The sequence below is a fragment of the Pongo abelii genome, chromosome 8 (genome assembly GCF_028885655.2).
Source record: "Pongo abelii isolate AG06213 chromosome 8, NHGRI_mPonAbe1-v2.0_pri, whole genome shotgun sequence".
In the NCBI taxonomy this organism is placed as follows: Eukaryota; Metazoa; Chordata; class Mammalia; order Primates; family Hominidae; genus Pongo; species Pongo abelii.
In genome coordinates this window covers 17859437-17879625 of record NC_071993.2, presented here as the reverse complement: position 1 = coordinate 17879625, position 20189 = coordinate 17859437, and the positions used below count along the sequence as shown (strand labels likewise).

The 20189-nt window shown below is 41.0% G+C and overlaps 1 protein-coding gene across 1 annotated transcript in view; it reads right to left on the bottom strand.

Moving 5' to 3' along the window:
• The window catches only part of TMEM236 (transmembrane protein 236), a 45748-nt gene extending 25978 nt beyond the window's left edge, over nt 1-19770 (bottom strand). Inside the window, exons 1-2 of the mRNA XM_024254085.3 lie at nt 19427-19770; nt 786-858 (exon numbers count right to left, since the gene is read on the bottom strand). Of these exons, the coding sequence (XP_024109853.1) occupies nt 786-858; nt 19427-19683 (330 nt within the window). The 5' untranslated portion in view covers nt 19684-19770. The remainder of the gene's footprint in view (nt 1-785; nt 859-19426) is intronic.
• Between the last annotated feature and the right edge of the window lie 419 nt (nt 19771-20189).

Sequence of the window (20189 nt, the reverse complement as noted above, 5' to 3'; positions counted from 1 at the left end):
TGTCAGAAAATTATATCAGAGACTCAGCCATATTTCCTGAGTCCCCTATGCCCTGTACCTAACAATGCCTCGCCTGTAATATACACTTAATGAATATTTGCTTCACATATAAGTGAAATATCACAAGGTAAATTAAGTAATTTAAGTAAATTAAGTATGCTTTGGAAAAATAAAAGTTATCTTTCACATCACCTTGCAAATTAATAAGATTAGTGGGGCATTCTTCTCTGACCTTCTTGGATAATAAAGTACTTACAGCCTGAAAGTTCTGCCTAAGATATTCCTGCCCTGCAGGTATCTATCCAAGACTTTTTGAAGCTATATTTAGTCAAAACATAAACTTAGCATTATTTTCAAATAAATAACACATGCAAATTATTATCAATGGACATCTTATCAAAGGTATTAAAATGTAAGCAGTCCTTCCCTTAGATCTTGTTGTATTCATTTAGAATTGAGGACAATCATGAAAAACATCAGGTTGGTAGAAGAAACAAATATAGATCAACTTTCACATTTTTCACTTTTTAAATGTTCAAATATCATTTCTGTCTCTCACACACAAACAGAAAATTAGTTTTTAAAAATTGGCTACTAGACTTTCCTTCACAATCACAGAAGTAACAATGATCTTAGTACTTTAAATACCATATACTGCAACCTGGAAGAAGATTGGATTACATAAATGTCAAGAAATTTGTTGAGCACGCCGCTCTATCAAATTCCAATAACAAGAAATTATAAAATCTCATAATCTTGTAGCAGAAGAAATCAAAATTCCATACCTCAGTCACTGCTATGGAAAAGGTGAGGCAGGGCACTGTGGTGAAGACCACACACATCATCAGAACAGGTCTCCTAGCAAAGGAGAAAAAATAAGCCAAAGCAATCATGGACAAGATCGACAGTTCCTCTTACATTTTGCTAATTTTGCAGTTCCTGTTCCATTCATCTATAGTTTTTCTAAGAAGCTGCTGCTTCCCTATTTCCATTTCCCAAATGTTTGCATATGGCAAAGAGGAACACGCGCAGAAACCAGAATGCTTCTTCTAGAACAAAGGGGTGAGAGATTTCCAAATAATTAGCAAACCACAAACTATTAAAAGCATCAAATCGCAAGTCAAATGACATTCAACATGTTCATAATTCATTAATTAAAATCCTGCCCAAGAGGTCAGGCTGTAGTGACCAACTGAATAAATGAACAGCATGACTTTCAAGTTATATTATATCCCATGTTGTAAAATTTATATTTCAAAAAGTACATTTAGAGATGATAAACTATTAAATATTTAAAGATCACTTAAAAACATATACTTTTTTTACTAGAACCAAAAAAAACCATACATACATAAAAATGACATAATTTTTCATACTTGTTTTTGGACCACTTCTCAAACCTTGCATGATCAACCAATCAAATAGCTATTGAGATATAATATGTAGAAAATAGTATATCTTATGACACAGAAAATTTAAACGTGGCTGGGCACCTGTAATCCCAGCACTTTGGGAGGCCAAGGCGGGTGGATCACCTGAGGTCAGGAGATCGAGACCATCCTGGCTAACATGATGAAACCCCGTCTCTACTAAAAATACAAAATATTAGCAGGGCATGGTGGCGAGCGCCTGTAGTCCCAGCTACTCGGGAGGCTGAGGCAGGAGAATGGCATAAACCCGGGAGGCGGAGCTTGCAGTGAGCCGAGATCGCGCCACTGCACCCCAGCCTGGGCGACAGAGCGAGACTCTGTCTCAAAATAAATAAATTAACTAATTAAAAAAATAGAAAATTTAAATGTATGTTTAGCATCCTTAATTTATGGGACAACAAAAGATACCTACTCAAAGGTTTTCTACAATGAAATATTTACCTCCTCTTTGATTCGTTAATATATATTATGTTAATTCCATTTATATAATGTTTTCTACGTACAAGCAGTGTTGAATGCTTTCAAATTATTAATTTCTCCACAGTCATAAAAAAGAATGAAATCATGTCCTTTGCAGCAACATGGCTGTAGCTGGAGGCCACTATCCTAAATGAATTAATTCAGGAACAGAAAACCAAATACTGTATGTTCTCACTTATAAGTGGGAGCTAAACGTTGGGTACTCATGGACACAAAGATGGGAATAGACACTGGGGACCGTTACAGAGGGGAGGGTGGAAAGCAGTCAAGGGTTGAAAAATTACCTATTGGGTACTATTCTCACTAACTGGGTGGCAGGATCAGTCACACCCCAGACCACAGAATCATGCAACATACCAGTGTAACAAACGTACACATGTGCCTCCTGAATCTAAAATACAAGTTGAAATTATAAAGAATAAAATAATAGATAACAATTTCTCTTTGGTGCTGCTGTCTTGCCTCCCCCATCCCAGCGCCATCTTAGATGTCCTAGGTGTAAATATAAATTAGAAGATGAGATTACCCCTCTCTTATGGCCAGACCCAGTATAACCTGGCTAAGACTAGCCTGATGGAATTTTCAGCTGGTAGCTTTGTCTGTTTGTCTGAGCCAAGATCCACGTTCCTACAACACTAAGTTCTCTAAGTAAGATTGGACAAGCCACTCATAAAGTTCTCTTCTTCTCAACTTGACCTCTAAATGATGACAATGCCCCAGAGATTATTCCCGGGCCTGTTCTTTATCTATATTATCTTCCTGGATTATCTCATCCATTCCCATTGCTTCAAATACCACTCACTTGTCCAGGACTCCACAATATATTCTGGTGTTTTTCCTGAACTCTGACTTGTCTACCCAACTGTTAGGCACTTCCACTTGATGGCAAAGACACAACTCAGACTTACCATGTCCGAAACAGAACCCAAGTCCTCCTCCATACTTGTTCCAGCCCATCATCTAATCCTGTCTGATTTACTGCCAAAGTCCATTTTAAACTCCTTTTCTGCCAACACCATAGTTCACCCACTGTCACCTCTCATCTGCCATATTTCCTAACTGGTTTCCTGTTGGTGGTTCTATTCTTGCCTAGCAACATCGTCTTCATGCTTTTTAAATGAAGTCATGCTTTTGAAATGTAAAACACGTCTTGTCACTGCTCCAATGTTGGGGAAAGGAAGGGGTTATTGGTTAATGGGTATAAAGCTTTACTCTTGCAAGATGAAAAGAGTTTTGTGGATGGACGGTGGCAAGAGTCACACAACAATGTGAATGTACTTAATGCCACCAAACTGTATCCTTAACATGATTAAGAAGGTAAATTTTACATTATATGTATTTTATCACAATTTAAAAAAATATTTGATGAACACACAATGTGATTAGAAGAAAACTGAAACTTATTACCCTAGTCTACATACTGTACGTGATATGATTTCTCTTATTGCTCCTACTCTCATATATAGTATAGGAAACACATACAGGCACACACACACACATATGAGTTGTATACATAGCCCTATGACTACCTAGAAATCTGCTGATTGTTTGTTAATTGTCATCTTCCTCTCTCCTCATCCCCCGAGGTAACTTCTGTGGAAGCCAGGACCTTATCTGATTTGTTTGCTACTTTATTTCCAGCAACTAGAATAATGTTTCTGAATCATTTTTGTGCGATGAAACTTCTGAGAATCTAGTGAATCCTATGAACCCTTCTCAGGACAACATTTTTAAATGAGTAAAATAAAATATACAGATTTTTAGAAAATAAATCCATTATATTGAAATTATCCAAATTTTAAAAATTATCTAAAGTCTTTTAAAAAAATTGTATAGAGTTTATGGTTCTTTTTTAAAGAATTATGTAGTAATCCAAATTCTTTTTAAAGTTTAAACTTGGATGAGAAACAATTTACATCATTTCTTTCATTAACTTCGTAACAATATATGTGTCTATCTATGAACACATTGTCTTTTTTTTATTTTCTTTGAAGCAGGCCAGGCCTGGTGGCTCATGCCTGTAATTCCAGTACTTTGGGAGGCCAAGGTGGGTGGATCACTTGAGCCCAGGAGTTCGAGACCAACCTGGGCAACACAGCAAATCTTCGTCTCTACAAAAAACAAAAAACAAAAAACAAAAAAACACAAAAATTAGCGAGGTGTGGTGGTGTGTACCTGTAGTCACAGCTACTTGGGAGGCTGAGGCAGGAGAATCTCTTGAACCCCGGGAGGCAGAGTTCGCAGCAAGCCAAGATCACGCCACTGCGCTCCAGCCTGGGTGACAGAGCCAGACTCTGTCTCAAAAAAAAAAAAAAGGGGGGGGAGTACTTAAGATCCAGTAAAAATTGTAATCACTCATAACTTCAAGATAGTGAAGATCATAAACCATATACTGAAATCTCTCCTACAACTGTTGTGTCATATGAAAAGATCTGTGATACATGGTCTGAAAAGCTCTATGTAATAAAGTTACAGGTCCTGCTAATACTACTGTGGTTTGTTACCAACATCCACATCAGAAAAGATTGGTAGCTTTCAATTAGAGGTTAATGAAAGAAACAATGTAAATTGTTACTCATCCAAGTTCAAGAACTTCATGATGCTAGAGAATGTCCAACACATAGTAGGAATTCAATAAATACTAAATGAATGGATTCATTAATAAATAAATACAACCCAAGTCTATGTTTTATTTAACCAGAAGTTATGTTAACCTGTGTTTGAAAATCTTGACTTACTGCTAGGATATGTGTGTGTGTGTGTATATATATATATATATATATATATATATATATATTCTTTTTTTTTTTTTTTATATTCCATGTTGGTCAGGCTGGTCTCGAACTCCTGACCTTGTGATCCAACCACCTCAGCCTCCCAAAGTGCTGGGATTACAGGCGTGAGCCACCATGCCTGGCTAGATATGCTTATAATTTGTTGAGTATTATGGATCAAATTGTGTCTCCCCAAAAAGATATGTTGAAATCCCAAACCCCAGTACTTCAGAATGTGATCTTATTTGGAAACAAGATCTTTACAGAGATAATCAAGTTAAATAAGATCATTAAGGTGGGTCCTAATCCAATAAGACTGGTGTTTTTATAAAATTGGGGAAATTTGGTGACAGAGCTGCACAGAGGGAAGACTATGTGAAGAAGCTCAGGCAGCATATCACATGATGATGAAGGCAGAAATCACAGTGATGCATTTACAAGCCAAGGAACATCAAAGATTGCCAAAAAAAAAAAACCACCAGAAGCAAGGAGAAAGACATGGAACAAATTCTCTCTCATATCCCTCAGAAGGAAGCAATCCTACCAATATCTTGATCTCAGTGTTTTCAGCTCTGGAATTTTGAGGCAATAAATTTCTGTTGCTCAAGCCATCCAGGTACTTTGTTGTGGCATTTCTAGGAAACTTACACCAATTTTGCGAGTGGAATGTGGAATGCTGCTGTAACACCTAAAGATGTAGAAGTAGCTTTGGAGTTGAGGAATGAGTAGAGACTGGGAGAGTTGTGAGAAGCGTGATAGAAAAAGCCTAGATTGCCTTGAAGAGACTGTTGGTAGAAACACAGGTGTTAAAGGAGATTCTAGTGAGGGCTCAGAAAGAAAAGAGGAGGGATATAGAGAGAGCTGTTAGCATCTTAGTAGATATATTGTCATGAACAGAGTATTGCTAGAAATATGAATGCTAAGGTGTTTCTGGTGAGGTTTAAGATAGAAATGAGGAACATATTATAGGAAACTGGAGGAAAGGTGATCCTTTCTATGAAATGGCAGAAAATTTGGCTATACTGTGCTCTGTTGGATAGAAAGTAGAACTTGTAAGTAATGAACTGAGATATTTAGCTGAGGATGTTTCTAAGCAACTTGTTGAAGGCACAGCCTGTTTTCTCCCTGCTATTTACGACAAGATGTGAACGAAGAAAGAGAGATAAATTGAAAAAGGAATTTTTAAGCAAAAAGGAACTAGAACTTGAAGATTTGAGAAATTCTCAGGCTATGCATATTGGAAATGATAAGAAACCATGCTCAGAAGAGAACACCAAGGTCGTGGTTTGTGAATCCAGTCAATCATCTGAGCAGAAATACTGCTGTCTTGGACTGAAGGTGGCAGAGATAAGATGAAATGAAGGAATGCTGTTGGACTTCTAGGACTCTAGGGAGAAAATGGGTTGATAGAGCTATTTGGCTGCAAATGTGTTATCTTTCAGAAAAGGGAAAAATGACTTTGACAGTGGTTCCAAAGCCAGGGAGACTGGTGCTGCAACCACAAGCCCAGAGGTGCCCAACTTGAAACCACAGGGCAGAGCTACGATCATGCAAGTCTGAAGGGTTAGGGCTGCTACCCTCATAGGCCTGGATGATGGGCTCAGAGGAATCAGCATCAAGACGCAGAGGATTATTTTTAAACCTTAAAAGCTAATGGGATTTTCCTTCCTAGCTTTTGAACTTGCGTGGGACCCATGACTCCTGTTTCCCTTCCAATTTCTCCCTTTCAGAATAGTAATGTCTATCCTGCTCCACCATTGTATGTGGGAAGCAAGTAACTTTTTGTCCAGCTTCACAGGTTTGCAGATGGAAAGAAACTCTGACCCAGGAGGAATCATATCCCAAGTCTTGCCTATACCTTGTTTGGATGATTTAGAGGGAAAGTTTTGGGATTTTGAGTTGATGATGTATAGCTGAGATTTGGAACTTGGAGTTGATGCTGGGATGATTAGGACTTTTGGAGGTGTTGGGATGAATGAGTCTATTTTGCACACCAAAAGAACATGAATTTTGGGAGGGTCAGAGAGTGGAATCCTATGGGTTGAATTATATACTCCAAAACGGACGTGTTTAAGTCCCAGCCCCCAGTACCTCCGAATGTGACCTTATTTGTAAATAGGTCTTTATAGAGGTCACCAAGTGAAAATAGGGTGTAAGGGGAGACTCTGATCCAATATGACTGGTGTCCTTTTAAAAAGGGAAAATCTGGGCTGGGCTTGGTGGCTCATACCTGTAATTCCAGCACTTTGGGAGGCTGAGGTGGGCAGATCACAAGGTCAAGAGATCAAGACCATCCTTGCCAACATGGTGAAATCCCATCTCTACTAAATATACAAAAATTAGCTGGGCATGGTGGTGCGTGCCTGTAGTCCCAGCTACTCGGGAGGCTGAGGCAGGAGAATCGCTTGAATCTGGGAGGCAGAGGTTGAGGTGAGCCAAGATCGCACAATTGCACTGCAGTCTGGGAGACAGAACGAGACCCTGTCTCAAAAAAAAAAAAAAAAAAAAAAAGGGAAAATCTGAAAACAGACATGCAGGTGGGGAAGACTAAGCAAGGACACATAGGAAGAATGCCATGTGAAGACAAAGGCACAGATCAAAGTGATGCATCTACAGGTCAAGGAACACCAAAGATTGCCAGCAACCACCAACAGCTGGGAGAGAGGCATGAACAGAGCCTTCCTTACATCTCTCACGAGGATCCAACCTTGCCGTCAGCTTGATCTTACACTTCCCACCTCCAGAACTTTTAGGTATTTCAGAATTTGAAACAAATTTCTGTTGTTTAAGCCACCAAGTTTGTCATACTTTGTTATAGCAGTCCTAGGAAGTACTACAAGTAATAGAATTTAGGTTGGAAATATCACAGACACTTCTTTGAAGGACTATTCATGCTGCAAAGAATGCAAGTTTGCGACCATAGTAGGGTTGGTTAAAGAAAAGGATATGTGGGCATGTGGTGCAATTTCCACATGAAAGACTGAGTTAGGGTACTGCCCATAGATCTCTGTGTGCATCATAATAAACTGGTAATGAGAAGGACCCTCCTAGGAATGGGACCCATTAAGGAGGAACTAAGTAAGCTCAGCCACATTGGGTTGCAAATTCCTGTTTGTGTAGCAAGGATTCTGGCCCTGAGATTTCTCATGGAGGAAGCATGGTGGGTAGAAAGGATCAGAAGAGAACTTGGGAAATGACTCTCTGCTCAGAAACATAAAACTTTTTACCTAACTCATGAAGTTAAAGTTTCCCTGCCCATCTTTCACGGCTCTCCAAGATCTAGTATTAACGCTCCAACATATATTAACACTCGGCTCTTTACGACAACTCAGTGAGCTCACATCATGCCACAGGCTAAGCGCTACAGGAAAGAATTTTACGTACAACAACCCCACAACAACCCTCTGAGTGAGGTATCAACCCTATTTTACAAGCAATGAAACTGACGTTGAAGGCTGAATTAATTTGCCCAAGATCCCATGGCTGGAAAGTGAAAGATGAATTCTAATCCAGGTCTTGAGGACTCCAAAACTCACGCCCCTAACCACTCTGCGATGCTGGCAACCCATTTCTCACCACCTGCTCCTTTCTAAGCAAGTAGGTCTTTTCCCATCCCTTAAATAATTCACTACATCAACTCATTCCTCATACTCATCCTCCTCCTTTGGATGCCCTCCCACACCCATCTTTCCAAGCTCAATGCAAATCAAGCTTTCCTTATGAGACTTTCTCTGATTACTCCAAAGCATAGTGTTTTTCTAATAAACCTGAGTCCATAAACCACATGTACTAAAAAGCTGCTGAGTTCAAGGCACTGTGGTGGGCTGGTGGGGCAGGGTAGAAAGGGATGGGTAGGAAGGATGAACCAAATAGGACATCTCCCTTACTGTCAGTATTGAGGGTTTTATTTTCTTTTTTTAATAGAAAGACAGGGTCTTGCTATGTTGCTGAAGCTGGTTTCAAACTCCTGGTCTCAAGTGATCCTCCCACCTCAGCCTCCCAAGTAACAAGACTACAGTCATGCACCACCATGCCCAGGTAATTTTTTTTTAAACTTCCTGTAGAGACAGGGTCTCGCTGTGTTGCCCAGGGTAGTCTCAAACTCCTGGTCTCAAGCAATCTTCTTGCCTCAGCCTTCCAAGGCTGTGCCCAGTCAGTACTAAGTTTTGATGATGCTCTTCTCTGGGATAATAAAGGACTAGTGGTGGGCCACATAAAATTTGGTGGTTTGTTGTACAGTGGTTTATATCACTTTCTAGTTTTTTCATGTACAACTGTCCAGACTCCACAGTGGACTACAGAGTCCCTGAGGATGGAGGCAGTACCTGAGCACAAAGGCATGTGCCTGCAGTAGCCTGGAAATAATGCTGGCTAACATGAAGAATTCGTGTAGGGAGGCTGGGCGTGGTGGCTCATGTCTATAATCCAAGCACTTTGGGAGGCCGAGGCAGGTAGATTGCCTGAGTCCGGGAGTTCGAGACCAGCTGGGCAACCTAGCAAATCCTGTCTCTACAAGAAATTTAAAAATTAGTCAGGTGTGGTAATGCATACCTGTAGTCCCAGCTACTCAGGTGGCTGAGGTGAGAGGATCACTTGAGCCTGGGAGGTTGAGGCTACATTCAGCTATGATCATGCCACTGCACTCCAACCTGTGTGACAGAGCAAGACCCTGTCTCGACAAAAACCTAAATATATATATTTACATATAATAAAACCTAAATATATATATATATATATATATATATATATATATATATATATACACACAAGAAATTCAGATAGGTAAATGTATACCTATTTAAACAAACTCATAGAGCAGACTCATGGATCACTATTAACCCAGAGGATTTCTAGTAAAACTAGGTTTAGTCAATGATACACTCTGTTACGAAATAGGTGACATCATTGCAATGGAAGCCAATTGCATTATATCAATACATGAAGTCAGTAGTTGCATCAAGAGGACATCAGGGTGTCACTGAGATAATATCCAGGCATTAAAAATCAAGCCAGCATCCCAAGGAGACTTTCAAAAGAGTCAAAGGTCCAGAAATCATGGGATAGGAATGGCTGATGGAACTTTGCCCATTGGAGAAGAGAAAACTTAGCAGACTGAGATGTGGCATGGTTGAGATGGCAGAATGATGCCACTGCTTTCAAATGTTGCAAAAATTTAACAAGGATACAGTAAGCTCAGAGAAGTCACCCCTGGAGACACAATTTGGGGAGTTGTCATCATACAAGTGGCAGTTTACTTTATGCGAGCTGATGGGAGTGCTCAGAAAGCAATAGAAATGGGGAATTAGGCAGTAATGGGCACAGCTCCTGGCCGTGGAGAACGAAAGGGCAGAGGAGGTGAAGTCTACAAAGTGGATGAGAAAGAGAGCTACATAGTGATAGGTTTTGTTTCAACACAAGGGAATAAAGAAGGCTGTTCTACGAAGAGCCACAGAAAGTAGTGAGTTCTCTGTAGAATCAGAGGTATTTGTATTGTGAGAAATTGTTTTGAAGATGAACACTAAGAGTACGCCCAGCTCCAGGATGCTGTGGAATAATGTCAATATTTGATTTACAAGCAAGGGGAAGAGGAGATTTTTAAGGGGTGTGGCTGAGATACAGAAAACTTCCTTTTCTTTTCTTTTTTTTTTTTTTTTGAGACACAGTCTCACTCTGTCACTCAGGCTGGAGTGCAGTGGCACGATCTTGGCTCACTCTGCCTCCCGGGTTCAAGCGATTCTCCTGCCTCAGCCTCCTGAGTACTGGGGACTAAAGGCACGAGCCACCACACCCAGCTAACTTTTGTATTTTTTAGTAGAGATGGGGTTCCACCATGTTGGCCAGGCTGGTCTTGAACTCCAGACCTCAAGTGATCCACCCGCCTCGGCCTCCCAAAGTGCTAGGATTACAGGTGTGAACCAGCACGCCTGGCCCAGAAAACCTTTTTTAAGAAGAGAATTACCCTATTGACAAGGACTGGGAGGGAATGCATGGAGAGAAAAGAAGCAAGAGGCAAGAAGACCAGTGGGTGAAGGTTGCCAGAGCCCAAGTGTTAGTTAATGAAATGGTCTTCATTTTTCCTCGAACTGAAACAATCAGGACAAATCAGGTCTGACACTGGATTTGAATATATGAAAATTTGGGGGACCACGTCAGAAACTGAAGTTTTGATGGTCTGGAAATAAGGGCCTAATTGGGATGAGAGAAACAGCCATGGAGAACAAGGAGCTGATGCAAGAGACGAAGAGGAAGAATTACCAGAATATGGTGACTTCCTGCACAGGATGAGGAGAGAAAAGAAAAAGTAAATACGCTCGTGCTGGTTTACTGTGTGATATGGCTTGGCTGAGTCTCTACCCAAATCTCATCTTGAATTGTAGCTCCCAGAATTCCCACATGTCATGGGAGGGACCTGGTGGGAGGTAATTGAATCATGGGGGCGGGTCTTTCCTGTGCTGTTCTTGTGATAGTGAATACGTTTCATGGATCTGATGGTTTTATAAAGGGGAGATCCCCTGCACATGCACTCTTGCCTGCTGCCATGTAAGACATGACTTTGCTCCTTATTTGCCTTCAGTTATTATTGTGAGGCCTCCCCAGTGACGTGGAACTGTGAGTCCATCAAACCTCTTTCCTTTATAAATTACCCAGTCTCAGCTATGTCTTTATTACCAGAATGAGAACAGACTAATACACTGGATATAGTAGTGCAAGGAAGATAAAGCCTGCAGTCAACTATGACAAAATTATTGATCCTTTCATGTATAATGCCCAAGACCAAACTGTAAAGGAAATATGGATAGCTTAAACTACGTGAAAAATAAAAATTCTCCATATCAAAAACACCAAAGTAAAATTAAAAGACTAATGATAACTCTGAAATGTATGCTACATCAAATTCAACATAGTTATTGCTTGATGATCTTGTGCAATTTAAACAAATGAACATCCTTAATGTTTATAGAACTCATAAATCAGTAGCAAAAAAAAAATGGACATACCAACAGAAAAAGAGATCAAGGACAAAAATATATAATTTTTAGAAAATACAAATAGCCAATAAATCTATGAGAAAATGTTAAACACAATAGATAATAGACTCAGTAAGAGAAACTGGAATATTCTGAGAAGTAACTGGTAAGCAGCAGTGTTTAGTTAATGGGGTCTTACCAATTAATGATCTCTCAGGGGTGCTGAAAAGTGAGCTCCATTTCCTTCAGGGTAGCCCGTGTGTCCAGCAGTGCACAGATGTCACTAGTGCTGTGTGTTTCAGTTGTCGGGGCCAGAGCGGAGGAGTAAGGTGCTCAAGGCTCCCTTGGGGCAGTCTTTTTTTTTTTTTTTTTGAGTCCGAGTCTCGCTCCTTCGCCCAGGCTGGACTGCAGTGACGCGATCTCGGCTCACTGCAAGCTCCGCCTCCCGGGTTCACGCCCTTCTCCTGCCTCAGCCTCCCGAGTAGCTGGGACTATACAGGCGCCTGCCACCACGCCCGGCTAATTTTTTTTTGTATTTTTAGTAGAGACGGGGTTTCACCGTGTTAGCCAGGATGGTTCCCTTGGGGCAGTCTTGACTCAACTATTCATTGGCTCTGTGATCTTCTAACTCCTGTGCCTCCATTTCCTCATTTGTAAAGTGGAGACTATCATTGTTCTTGCATATCAAGATTAAGAAATCAACTAAAATAATACAGACAACGTGTTTAAAATTATGCCTGGTACATAGTACTTGCTCAGTAAATATTTGCTCTTACTTTGCTGCAACTACAACAGCTACTACTACTATGATCACCACCACCATTACCTAAAGCAGATCAACAGCAAAATCTCCTGCAATATGTTAAAAACTTAAGCCAGGTAAAATGTTGCCCAAAATGGTCTTTTAAACTTGCCCTGCCCAGGATTCCTGGCGTGTTCATAATCTGAATTAATTGTACTCCAAAGGACTCAAAAGAACACCCAAAATACAGCTCTAGGTCCCAAGACACTCTGGGAACCTCCACAAATACTCTAGGATTATGCTACTGCCAATGTACCTTCTCAATGAAGATCTGCTCCAGTTTCAGGCTAGCCTTGTAGCTCAATGTTATCACACATTTACTGATATTCCAGGAAAATAACTCTCTTATTTCCTGGAATACACAGTTTGGTGTGTATATAAATAGCTTTCTTCATTCCCCCAAGCATCTCACTTGTTGATTATGAATTCTGGCAGGCATCCCTAGAATGGAGCCATAATTCCAGAAAAATCAGGAAGTGTTAACGAGAGAAGGGGAAAGTACTGGATTAAAGTTCAGCCTCCAGTACGTTTTAAGCTCTCTGAAATTGTTTCCTCCCTCAGAAAATGGGAATTATGTCTGCTTGGTCAACTTTACAACACTGGCACGTAGGCCTAGTGAGAACATGAAACGAAAAATGTAACATAATAAAACATAAATGTGACATAAAATAACACATAATACCTCTGTTAATGTAAAACATTTCTGAGATACTAATGATCTCACCATAATGGTGTTCATTCTTCTCAAAGAATAAAAGAAACCTGCAAAATTCTCCAAAATCGAGGAATATTACTCACAGGATATATTTTTCTTCAGTTTTATTGTCACTTCTACCACTTTTCAGAGTCATTCTGAAGATTTAACACAATCACATTTTTAATGAAAATAGTAAATTCAGTCTGAGGTCATAACACTTATATTCACTGAATGATTACTACAGACCAGTTGCTATGCTAGGAACTTTACATGCATGATCTTATGAAATTTCTTAAAACAGCACTCCAAGAAAGAAACTAAGCTGTCTCTGTTTTGCTCACGAAAAAATTAAGGCTCAAAGAATTCAAATAACTCACATAAGTTTTCACGGTCAATGTCAAAGCTAGGATTTGAATCCAGGCCAGTTTTCTTTTACATATATTCCTGGGGCACACCCTTTACTGACTGATGACTCACTCTCTCCTGAAGACCAGCCTCACAGGGCTCATGACACCAGCCCGGACCTTCAGGGAAGCTCTCAGATAAGCCTCATCAACATCAGATCATGAAAGTTCAGGGTCTATGAAATTTCACATAAACAACTATTTGACTATTCCTCAAAAATAATTCATATGCTCAATCCTTACTTTGTCTAGTAGCAATTATTTTTGCATCATCTTCGAGTAGCAATCAAGATATGACACCCTATATATTACCCCATATATTATAAGAGTGAAATACACCTCTGGGTGAAATGTATGCTAATGATATTAAAAGCATTGCATTTTTCTGGCCGCGCCTGGTGGTTCACACTTGTAATCCCAGCACTTTGGAAGACCAAAGTGGGCGGATCACTTGAGGTCAGGAGTTGGAGACCAGCCTCGCCAACATGGCGAAACTCTGTCTCTACTAAAAATAAAAAAATTAGTCAGGCATGGTGGCGCACGCCTGTAATCCCAGCTACTCGGGAGGCTGAGATGAGACAATAGCTTAAACCCCGGAGGTGGAGGTTGCAGTGAGCGGATATCATGCCACTGCATTCCAGCCTGGGCAACAGAGTAAGACTTCATCTCAAAAAACACAAAACAACACAAAAAAAAACGCATCGCGTTTTTCTTGAAACATATGTGGCATTCAAAGTCAGAAAAAATAAAGGAAAAGAAAGTTGTATGAGATACAGGAAATTGTATGGAAGCAGACAGACCTAGGCTCATACATCCTAGCTCCCCCATTACATAGCTTTTTTTTTTTTTTTTTTTTTTTTGAGACAGGGTTTTGCTCTGTGACCCAGGCTAGAGTGCAGTGGCATGATCTTAACACACTGCAGCCTTGATCTCCGGGGCTCAGGTGATCCTCCCCCTTTAGCTCCCAGAGCAGCTGAGACTACAGGCACGCACCACCATGTCTGGCTAATTTTTTTATTTTTCTATAGAGACAGGGTCGCACTACGTTGCCTAGGCTGGTCTTGAACTCCTGTGCTCAAGCGATCCTCACACCTAAGCCTCTCAAAGTCTTGGGATTACAGGCAGGAGCTACCATGCCTGGCTCCAATTGCTAGCTTTATCAGTTGACAAAGTTAATTACTTCAAGTTCCAGTTTGTCTATAAAATGAGAACACTAGCATGTACACTTCACTGAGTTGTTGAAAGTTTAAACTTAACAGTACAGAAGGTGTAAAGCTCCTACAACAGTGCTCAGTAGCTACTGCTTCTCTTCTATGCCAGTAAAAGATAACTATATGATCATGCTCACGAATGTGGCCAGAAGGAAACAGTTTCAGTTTCACTGAAATTACAGATAACCTGTCCACTGTCTAAACACTATTTAAAACATGTGTGGCCAGCCACACCCGCAAAACAGAAACTAAAGACTGGACGTGTATTTCCCAAAAGAAATTACTGAGAGATGTAGTCATGACAACCCGAAACACTTTAGCACAGGGGAGGTACCTGAGCCAGATGTACAAAATGAAATCTGAACAGACACCAGAGATGACTGGTATACCACGTGCACCAAGGGGCAGAAACGAAAGCCTACTCTGTTCCTTAATCTCAATTGCCCCAGGAGAATGGGATCTTGTCCTTCAAAGAGGCAGTTTGGGACAGTGGCTAGAAGTACCCATTATGGAGACAGGTAGACCTAGGTCCAAAGTCTGCCTCTTCCACTCTCTCTAGTTCACTGACTTTGGGAGAGTTGCGGAACCTCTCTAATCAGCAATTTTCTCTAGGGAATAATAACGATAAACTCATAAAAATTCTACTTTAGGCCGGGCACAGTGGTTCATGCCTGTAATCCCAGCACTTTGGGAGGCTGAGGCGGGCAGATCACTTGAGGTCAGGAGTTCGAGACCAGCCTGGCCAACATGGGGAAAATCTGTCTCTACTAAAAATACAAAAATTAGTCGGGTGTGGTTGTGCACAACTGTAATCCCCACTACTCAGGAGGCTGAAGCAAGAGAATCGTGTGAACCTGGGAGGCAGAGGTGCAGGGAGCCTAGATCACTCCTCTGCACTCCAGCCTGGGCAACAGAGCTAGACTCCATCTCAAAAAAAAAAATACTTTATAAGGTGAAGTAGATATTTCTCTCTCTTTTTGTTTTTCAGAGTTGGGGGTCTCCATCTGTCACCCAGGCTAGCGTGCAGTGGCACAATCATAGATCACTGCAGGCTCAAACTCCTGGGCTCAAGCCATTCTCTTGAATAGCTGGGACTACAGACGTGCACCACCACATCCTGCTGATTTTGTAATGTTTGTAGAGAGGAGGTCTCACTATGTTGCCCAGGCTGGTCTCTAACTCCGGGCTTCAATCAGTCCTCCCACCTTGGCCTCCCAAAGTGTTGGGATTAAAAGTGTAAGCCACTGTGCCTGGCCTATGAAGTACATATTTCTGTACCACCTCATATCAGTACTTACATGGCACATAATCAATGATCTATAAAGAATCAATTATAGCCTAATAACAGTAAGTTACATGGGAAGGTTTTCTGCCTAAATGACATTCAGAATCTAGAGTCTTAGGGATTTGAGTCAATGTGAAAACAAAAAACCAAAACACAAAAAAACCCAAGAGCTTCTTCCTGGGCCGTGGCAGGCCAGTTTCCCATTGATTTATTCCTGTTGTCATCTGAACCTTCCACCATTCCCTCAAAATTCCAACCCAGCCAGGAATCTTGGACAGTCAAAGCCACCCCTACAGGGTGTGAGAGGTGGAGGGTCAAGCCCAGCTCCAAGCTACCGCTTAGATGACCCTGGGGCTGCGGTCAAGGTTTGGAAAGCCCCAAAACCTTACTGATAAAAGCAGTGCCAACAACAAAATGCTTTATTTCCGGAAACCCCTTAAGACCCCTGCTCTCAGGGAAATGAAAATCTCCTGGCAAGGTTCGCAGAAGTGGCCATATCTGGAATCGGTACCTAAAGAGAGCACCATGACTTCACATGTCAGCTCTCCATCAGCATCCTCCCAACCTCAGCAATGGTATTTCTAGCTCTATTGCAGAGTCTATTATTTTTACATTTCTGCCCTTGCGTGTATGTCCAAATTCCCAGTGCCTCACTTTTCACATGTGTTCTATGTCATTCGCTTGCAAAATAAAACATCAGCCAGGAGCAGTGGCTTATGCCTTTAATCTCAGCACTCTGGGAGGCCGAGGCAGGCAGATCACCTGAGGTCAGGAGTTCAAGACCAGCGTGGCCAACATGGTGAAACCCTGTCTCTAATAAAAATACAAAAAAAAAAAAAAAATTAGCCAGGAGTTGTGTCAGGATCCTGTAATCCCAGCTTCTCAGGAGGCTGAGGCAAGAGAATTGCTTGAACCCAGGAGGCGGAAGTTGCAGTGAGCCGAGATCGCGCCACTGCACTCCAGCCTGGACAACAAAAGTGAAACTCTGTCTCAAATAAATAAATAAATAAACATCAGTATGAAAGAAAAATTAGCTTATATTAACTTATTAAAGAAAAGAGAGAAGTCCAAGATAAGTAAGAATCAGATCTGAAGATCTAAAAAGAAAAATACATTGATATCAGAGACTATTTGTTCTCAATACCCTTATGTGGATCAGTATACCCATTAGCTAAACTGCTAGTTAAATTAACATTAAATCCTGATTTATTTAAAGTATCTCTGTATTGTTATTAAAGTACTTTCCTCCCCTACAAGGGTAATAGAATTTACCAACACAGTAAATTATTTGTTTTTAAAGTCTAAGTAGGCCAGCTTTGGCGGCTCATGCCTGTAATCTCAGCACTTTGGGAGGCCAAAACAGGTGGATTGTTTGAGCCCAGGAGTCTGGAACCAGCCTGAGCAATGTGGCAAAATCTCATCTTTATAAAAAACACAAAAAAAGTAGCCGGGCGTGTTGGTGCGCACCTGTAGTCCCAGCTACTCAGGAGGTCGAGGTGGGAGGATCAGCTGAGCCCCCTGGGGAGGTCGAGGCTGCTGTGAGCAATGATCACGCCACTGCACTCCAACCTGGGCAACAGAGCCACACCCGGTCTCAAAATAAATAAATAAGTAAATAAAACGTCTAAAGGAATCAGTTGTTTTAAAAGTCTTAGTTAATAGTCAAAGTATGATGTAAGCCTGCAAAATGCAATGTAAATAATTAAAAATAGACATTACTTTCAGTTTTACGCAAAATTAAACTTCTACATTATCATCTTCTGATTATGAGTTGTGTAAGCTCATTCCGATAAGTTTATGTAGTTTAGTGTCCAGGAGAATTAAGTCCAACATTTACTACTTAGAATAGCATGAACTGGCACAAACTCCAGTCTTACTAACCCATCTCATGTGTGACTATCACTCAGTATAAATGACTGTAGAAAAATTATGGAAGATACCATAATATCCATACATTTACAGAAGCAGTAATTGTAGTCTCCCATTAATGTCACATTCTATCCTTACGCTCTGCTCACATCCTTACCCACAGTATGTTAGAACATATCTTTCAGGAATACTTATACACTGTTAGTGGGAGTCTAAATTAGTTTAACCACTGCGGAAGACAGTGTGGTGATTCCTCAAAGACCTAAAGACAGAAATACCATTCGGCCCAGCAATTTCAATACTGGGTATATACCCAAAGGAATATAAACCATTCCATTATACAGACACATGCACCCGTATGTTCGTTGCAGTACTATTCACAATGGCAAAGACATGAAACCGACCTAGATGCCCATCAGTGATAGAATGGATAAAGAAAATGTGGTATATATACTCCATCAAATACTATGCAACCATGAAAAAGAACAAGATCATGTCCTTTGCAGGGACATGGATGGAGCTGGAGGCCATTATCTTTAGAAAACTAACGCAGGAACAGAAAACCAAATACCACATGTTCTCATTTATAAGTGGGAGCTAAATGATGAGAACACATGCACACACAGAGGGGAACAACACGCACTGGGGCCTTTCAGAGGGTGAACGGTGGGACGAGGGAGAGGATCAGGGAAAACAACTAATAGGTACTAGGCTTAATACCTGGGTGATGAAATAATCTGTACAACAAACCCCCATGACACAAGTTAACCTATGTAACAAACCTGCACTTAAAAGTTAAAAGTTAACAGACAAACAAACAAACATATCTTTAAAAGCATCACAGGGATTCCCTGCTAAAGAATTCTTTTACGGGCTAGGCATGGTGGTTCACTCCTGTAATCCTAGCACTTTGGGAGGCCGAGATGGGTGGATCATTTGAAGTCAGGAGTTCGAGACCAGCCTGGCCAACATGAAAACCCTGCCTCTATTAAAAGTACAAAAATTAGCTGGGCATGGTGGTGCATGCCTGCGAAATAATCTGTACAACAAACCCCTAATGACACAAGTTAACCTATGTAAGAAACCTATGCTTGTATCCCTGAACTTAAAAGTTAAAACAAACAACAAACAAACAAACAAACAAACATATCTTTGACAGCATCACGGGGATTCCCTACTAAAGGATTCTTTTACAGGCCCGGCATGGTGGCTCCTGCGTGTAATCCTAGTACTTTGGGAGGCTGAGGCAGGCAGATCACTTGAGGTCAGGAGCTCAAGACCAGCCTGGCCAACATGGCAAAAACCCGTCTCTACTAAAAATGCAAAAATAAGCCGGGTGTGGTGGTGCACGACTGTAATCCCAGCTACTCAGGAGGCTGAGGCAGGAGAATCGCTTGAACCCGGGAGGCAGAGGTTGCAGTGAGCCAAGACTGCCCTACTGCACTCCAGCCTGGGTAACAGAGCGAGACTCCATATCAAAAAAAAAAAAAAAATTCTTTTACTTACCATCCTTTAATTTTTCTGTAAATATAACGTTTCTTGTGCAGGATAACTTTTACAGGAACCCAGATCAGTAGAGTCACTAACGCAACATAGGCAATAGAACAGGAGACGATCAGCCAGTAGTGTGTGTTGTCAGATCTAGCCCTTGTTCCTTGGTAGGCGGTGGCAAACTGTTCTGTGATCACGAGTGTGGGGATGGAGAAAGCGGCAAACTCTAGGAGCTCAAAAACCACGAACTTAATGAGCCTTCCAGAAGCCATCCTGAGGAAAAGCAAGCTGCCAAGAACCTGGGACTCCTTCTTTGACTGTGGGCAGCATACGGACCCACAGACACCGAAGTGGGATCAAGTTCCTTGTCCTCAAATTGCTAACCAGTGACTTTTTATTCTTTTATTGACCCTCATATGGTTCAATGATCTCCTAACTTAACAACCGTCGTCTCTTAAAGGAACAGCGCCATTGTGGAAGTGATCACTCAACATATTTGCACATCCATTATTAGAAGTCAAATGAACTTTAGAGCATGCCCAGGAGCATGGGTAAAAGCAGGGTTTTAAAAAGGTGTTTATTGCTAACGTTAGCACGGAACCATTTGTGTAATAGTCAACTCTTGTTAAGTAAAACTGCTGGAATAATATAATTTTAGAGTTAAAGGGGAATAGACAGAATCCAACCCTCTATTTTTACATAAAAGCAAATTCAGGCAAAGGGAGATACTCAAACCTAAGTCTTCATCTTGGAAAACCACCCCTCCCTTTCAACTGCT